This window comes from Mus caroli, chromosome 6, assembly GCF_900094665.2.
Source record: "Mus caroli chromosome 6, CAROLI_EIJ_v1.1, whole genome shotgun sequence".
Taxonomy (NCBI): Eukaryota; Metazoa; Chordata; class Mammalia; order Rodentia; family Muridae; genus Mus; species Mus caroli.
The window spans coordinates 86701724-86708014 of NC_034575.1; the positions used below are offsets into that span (position 1 = coordinate 86701724).

At 52.0% G+C, this 6291-nt stretch overlaps 1 protein-coding gene across 10 annotated transcripts in view; it reads right to left on the reverse strand.

The window, feature by feature from the left end:
• Nucleotides 1-6291, reverse strand: part of Iqsec1 (IQ motif and Sec7 domain 1) — a 151018-nt gene that overhangs the window by 16070 nt on the left and 128657 nt on the right. For all 10 annotated transcript variants that reach the window (XM_029478927.1, XM_021164330.2, XM_029478930.1 and 7 more), the window contains 3 exons: nt 4840-5001; nt 2383-2505; nt 1120-1286 (listed from right to left, as the gene is read on the reverse strand). In XM_029478927.1, the coding sequence (XP_029334787.1) occupies nt 1120-1286; nt 2383-2505; nt 4840-5001 (452 nt within the window). The remainder of the gene's footprint in view (nt 1-1119; nt 1287-2382; nt 2506-4839; nt 5002-6291) is intronic.

The following is a 6291-nucleotide window of genomic DNA, read 5'->3' on the forward strand; positions in this document are numbered from 1 at the left end:
TGGTTTTTCAAGACAGGATTTCTCTGTATAGCCCTGGCTGTCCTGGAACTCACTTTTTAGACCAGGCTGGCCTTGAACTCAGAAATCCGCCTGACTCTGCNTCCCGAGTGCTAGGATTAAAGGCATGCCCCACCATGCTCGACAAAGTAGTTTTGTTTTTTTCGAGACAGGGTTTTTCTGTATAGTCCTGGCTGTCCTGGAACTCACTTTGTAGACCAGGCTGACCTCGAACTCAGAAATCCTCCTGCCTCTGCCTCCCGAGTGCTGGGATTAAAAACACCCGGCTGTCCCCTAAACTTCTGCTTTCTGTCTCCCTCCTGGTAGCACAACTCCTTAGGAATCTCAAGCTTTTTGGTCAACATGCTGCTCAGGGCCTCATGCAGTGAGGACTCTGGCCCTGGCCCTGGCCCATTCAGCATTCTTCCCTCCTCCCATAAGACCTGCAGGAGCCATTTAGTATGTAAGGAGTGAGCTAGGGCCACTTCCCAGGGAACGTGGGGCTATCCCTAGCCTTCCTGCTACAGTAGTCCTGCCAGCAGAGGGTGAGTAAAGACACTGTGAAAGCTTACAGGAACTGGAGAGCATTAACCAGGGGCATCCTCCTGCACAGGGGGACAAATAACAGACCACAGTTGGCACTCAATAATCTGATCAAGTGTAGACCAGCTCTGTTCCTTAGGTAATACATACACTGTAGCTCCAGGGATGCTCTCACCTGAGGCCAAAGGCAGCACATATCCACTGAGACTCAACATCCCTGCTTCCAGATAGTGCATGGAGTTCTGACCACTACCTCCATAATCAAATACCAGGCTGACGGGAATGGCACAGGGGGCTCCCTTTCAAAATCCATCCATTAGGTAAACCTCCACAAAAGGCAGGTCCTCTGTGCCCTTGGAGCAAGCAGACACCGTCTTCCCTGTGGTGGGGGGCACGCGTGGCACCGGCTGCACTTCACTCTGTTGAGCATGTATGTAGTGCTGGGCTCCCTGAAGGGCCCTCTGTGTCAGGCCCACCAAAACCCAGATCTCAGGTACATGTGTCACCTCTCAGTGTGTCTAGGTCCTCAGGGCAGAGGGAAGCAGGGCTAGCCAGCTGTGTGTCCTGCTCCTGGCTCACCTCGGAGGTTCTTGACAAAGTCCTCCAGCTTCATTTTGCGCTCTGGCTTGACATTGGGGCTGTACATGTCTGTGTTGAGCAGGATGATGGCGAAGGCCAGGATGAAGATGGTGTCTGGGTTCCGGAACTGTCGCACCACCCCTGGGTTGCAGACACAGTACCGCTGGCTGGGAGGACAGGGAGCTGGTCAGGGATCACCTAAGCCTTGCACTTGCGCTGCCTGCTAGTCAACCCTAACCTTTGGCCCTGCTGCAGCCCCTCCACCCTCATCCCAGTGAGATTGCTGGCTGCCCAGAACAGACCTCCCAGCACAGCTCCCTGAGATCCAGTTCACTCACAGGAGGGCAGGTATAGGAGGGAAAGCTTCAAGGCTATGCCTCTCATTCTCTTGCCTGGAATGGGGATGTCCCAGTAGGCTATCTAGAACCACAGAGAAGCTAGCTTCCCTTTACTATGGCTTCAGTGCCTGTCTGAGTCCTCTGCCTTCACCAGCTGACCAAATGCTCCACTCACTTGCTGTCTCACTGGCCACCACAGCCAACCTTCTGACGGCCTCTCTACTGGAGACCTCATGGAAAGGCAAGGGTAGAGCAGATGTTAACATCTGTATGCAGCATAGCTGCAATTCAGCCTTCTTCAACCAGGCCCAGTTGAGTGCTGGTCCCTTCAGGAAGTCACCTGGAGTGGTCCACCTTCCATGTCCTCACTCCTCTCGACCCCACTGCTANAGTTGGGTAAGCAATGGACAGGAGTCTACACTCAGCCTCAAACATGGAGGCCCCAACATGGCAGGTCTGCACACTGTCCCAAAGGGAATGACTATAACTTCATTGTCATGTCAAGTATGGGATAAGAGGGCCCCTCCATCCTTCCACCCCTCTCTAATTGCTACTATTTCCCCCACCTCACAGGTAGTGGAAGGGAGGCACAGAGAAGTAATCTGTGTAAAGTCACACAGCAGGTAGACTGGGTGAGTAGCCCAGGTCACATGGCTTTATAGCTTGTATGATGGGTCACCAGGAGACACTGTAAGGCCAGGAACGGGAAACCAGCGAACCTTGAGACAGTGAGCAAAATGCTAACAGTGGAGACATTAACCTCTGAGCCTGAAAAATCAGAATAAGGTCTGACCTTCCAAAGTACAACTGCTTGCAGTCAGGGGTCCTGACTATCCTGCTGTGGCCCTGGACCCCTGTAATGCCATGAGGAGCATGTCCCTCCACTGATGTGGTATATCCCACGTTACCTCACACGTGGCCTGACCTGAATGCCTCGATGAGCCGCTCCACTTTCTGAGCCTCCCCTTGGACTCGGATGTGTGCCTGGAACTTCCGGAGGGCTTCATCTAGCTCCATGGCAGAGAAGTCCATCTCGTCCACAACACAGCTGAAACAGAGATGGATGGCCTGTGAGAGCAGCCAGGCCCATGGAGGTGGCACATCCAGTTTTATCACATGACAGAGATTGGACCTCAAAGAGCCAAAGGTCCTTGAATCTATGGGGACAGGCAGACTGCCTCTGGGAAGCCTGCCCCCTAAGATCCCCAGGCTTCTGAGGCATCTAGAGACCCCAGAGTTGTAGGAGGCATATTCTGTGTGCATGTAAGCCATTCTCTACCGAGGAGCTCAAAGGTGGGGCTGTTCTCCAATAGAGAGACCAGCACTGCAGTTCATATATCCATGGGTACACAGTGGATGGCCCATGAAGAGAGCTCTCAGGTGCCTGACCAGGATGTGTGCCCAGGCAGCAGACTTACTCTCATGTTGAGGGAACATGATTGGCAGGGGCCTCTCAAGAGCCACCTTGGAGACTAAGCCACCCTAGTGTGAAGAAGCAGGGAAGGAGGGGAGACAGGCACACCTTTAATTCTGTGATGAGGCTGAGTAGAGAGGATGGGTTCTGGGAAGCATTTCCCAGAATGGTTTGGTGTCCACATCACCTCTGAAAGCAGCTGTAGCTACAAAGCTAAAGTGGACTGTGGCAGTATCATTAGACTGGGACTTGTCTCCATTCCTGGGCCCATTAAGGGGCCCAAGGAGAGCAGCAGACAGACAGAATCTGAGCAATTCAGCTGCCCTCCAGGAGGCCTAGGAGGTGGGCTGGGGGGGCTGGCTACTTCCTGAGGCCAGTGCTATTTTCTAATGGGAGGAGAACAATGCAAGGATTTCCTGAGAGCAGAAAACCAGTAGGTGGGGGGTGGGTAGTGGGGCCTACAATGCTGTGGCAATGGATCTGCTTTCCCTGCATCCCTGCAGCTTGCTGTGCTGACTAGTGAGAGGAAGGGGAAGAAACACATGAGGGCCATCGGGGAGGTCTGATGCACGTCCTTGGCTAAGAAGCGTTAACCTTCTGCTGCTGCCTGCTCTATGCCGGCCTCCACCAAAGCTTTAGTCCTTTATGTGTCTGGTCATGTCTATGTGCACATATGAAAATACAGGAAGGGTTTCTGCATGAGTGCATGTGTGGGTGTATTTGCACCCAGGCCCATAACTTAAGACCTTGTGTCCTGTGTAAAAGAAGGACAGTACTGGCCACCCCTTACATGGAGAGGCTGGGGCAGTAGTCCTTGTCTAGCTGCCTGAGACCACAGTACAGGACACCCACCGCAAAACACCAAAACTAGTGACTCCGTTCCATCTCTGCTCCCGCTGTCCTCAACAGAGCACAGGGCTCAGCACCCTCCCCAGTACTGACTTCTCCCCTGAGCTCAGCATCTCTGCATTTCTGCCAGTTGTGAAATCCTGCAGAACCAGGACTGGATGGATACAATCCTAGCAGAGGCAGCTAGCAGGTCACCTGTTCTGAGCTCCTACCATTACCCATCTATATATGTCAGGGAAGAGAGACTGTGGAGAAATTGAGAAGACAGTAAGCCCTGGGNAGCACCACTCACAACAGAAGCAGCTGGAGGACAAGCCCAGGAACCTTCCTCTCTGCAGTGCTTCCCACGGCCCAGTGTCACACACTCTAGCTTTCAGGGATGTTGGAGTGTGGTTGACTGCTGCCCACCAGGGAGATGGGGTGATGGGTTAGGCATGGGCAGGGCTACTTGTCTATGTTGGATGGACAGTTGTCAGGCCAAGGTGGCCACACAGATGTGGGTCACCTGAAGGTCATATGTGATGGCAAGAGGCTCTGGGGATGGTGGTGGATGGAGGGATTTTGAGAGGGCGGTGGAGTTTATATTAGACCCAGCTGGCAATGTGTACCTACCTGGCAGTGTAGAGATATGTGGATTGGCATGGGGTGTTGTTTTGGGCAAATAAGACTGGGTGGCAGTCAAGGGTGCAGTTGGGGGTGTATGTGTCTGTTTACGCAGCTCTCTATACTACTGGACATCCCAACCTTAGACTTACCAACTGTGGGCCCAAGATAGAAAAAAAAATTTGTCCATGGTGAACACACACCTTGCTTCTGCCATTACTCACTAAACCTCACAGTATACAACTGTCCATAGAGAGGATTGACATCATATGGGGATGATCAGTAACTCTGTTTGACAAATGGGCATTTTAGGGTGTGTCCTGAGCATCTTGGGGTTTTGGTCTCTGCAGGACACATCCCAGGAAAGCAAGAGGTAACTTTATGTCCCAGCAAACAGCATGCCTGACAGCATGCCTGACAGTACACGAGTAAATGTAGGTGATGTGGCATGTTGGGGATTCCATGGCTGACAGCATTTTGTGCATGTGGAATGGGGCCCTGACCCCCCAGACTTACTCGAGCACATCACGGTTGAACTGCTTCTGCCGGTTTCCCAGGAACTCACCGATCATCTGGCGGCTGAGGCCCTTGCGCTGCAGCAGGAAGTGGGCCACTCCCACTGGCGTGTCGGGCACGAAGCCGCGTTCAATGAGATACTGGATGCCCTTCTCAGGCTTCCTGGGTGGGATGAACAAGAAGAATGCTCAGTAATGACCGCTTGACCCCTTTAGCGGGGGAGAGGGTGGGACCTCTAATAGGTGTTCCATGTTCTCCCACTAAGTTTATCTATGCCAGTCCCTGGCCTTTGACCCCTTCTATGTGGCATGGGTGCTGATTTCAGAGTTCAAAAATGACTTCCTACCTTGTCTGGTTCCAAGTCCTTTACTCAACTGCCCAGATCCCATGCTAGCACTGGGGAGGCCCCTGTGGACGCTGGAAACATGATTCTCAGAATTATCTATAGACACTTCTGCAAGTTTGAACCACTGTGTCAGACTTGCTGCCTGCTCTTTCACATGGAAGCTGCTACTGACAGGTTAACAAGTAGAGATCTTAACACTGGACCATGATTACTGTCTGCAATCCCTGTGAGGACCCANCTTTACCAATTCAAAGTTGCTCCTACATACAGCTCAGCATGTCACCCTGTGCATATACCACATACAGGCACACATACACATGCACACACACACACTCAGCTGCATGGCCTGCCTAGGTATAAGAACAGCTAACTCAAAGCTAGGGGTAGGAGGGGCCCCTGAGGGTAAGGGAGCCACAAATCTCAGCTACACNAGGTAGATAGAGTCCCAGGCTTTACTAGGCTGGAAAAGCAGGAAGCAGCCTGCAAAGATGATAGCTCTTCCGTTATTGGTCCCCTTTCTAACTTTATTGTATATGCACACATTCATCCAATATGGGCCTAGCTGACACCCCATAAATCTGGACCTTTCAGGGCTGTACAAATAGAAGACTTACTGAGAGCTCAGTGGAAGAAGAAGAGGAAGAGGAAGAGGAAGAGGAGACAGAAGACTGCCATAGTAAGGAAGGGGAGTTACCTAGACGTAGTCTCCGGGACTAGAGAATAGGCTAGTAAGCAAGGTGACTTATTCCTGCCTCAGCCAGAGAAGTGGGACTCCAGCTTTGAAACTTGCTAGAGGCCTGCTCCTCTTGCCAGAGAGGATACCCCAAATTCTCTGAGAACTCTAAATTGTTCTCAGCTGGCACCCAAAGCCTACTGGGAACATAGGCATGTAACCCCTGCCATCTCTGCTTGGTAAACAGAAGTCAAACCCACTGCAGACCCAGAGGTAAAACACTACAAACCTCTTGCCAACCTGTGGCTATCAAGGGCATAAGAGAGTACTGCCCCATCCAAATAGTCACTTCCACNGCATATAGTTTCCTTATTTTCCTTTCTGTGTCTGTACTCACACCCACCCTCACCCCCACCCCTCCTGAAAGGAAGCA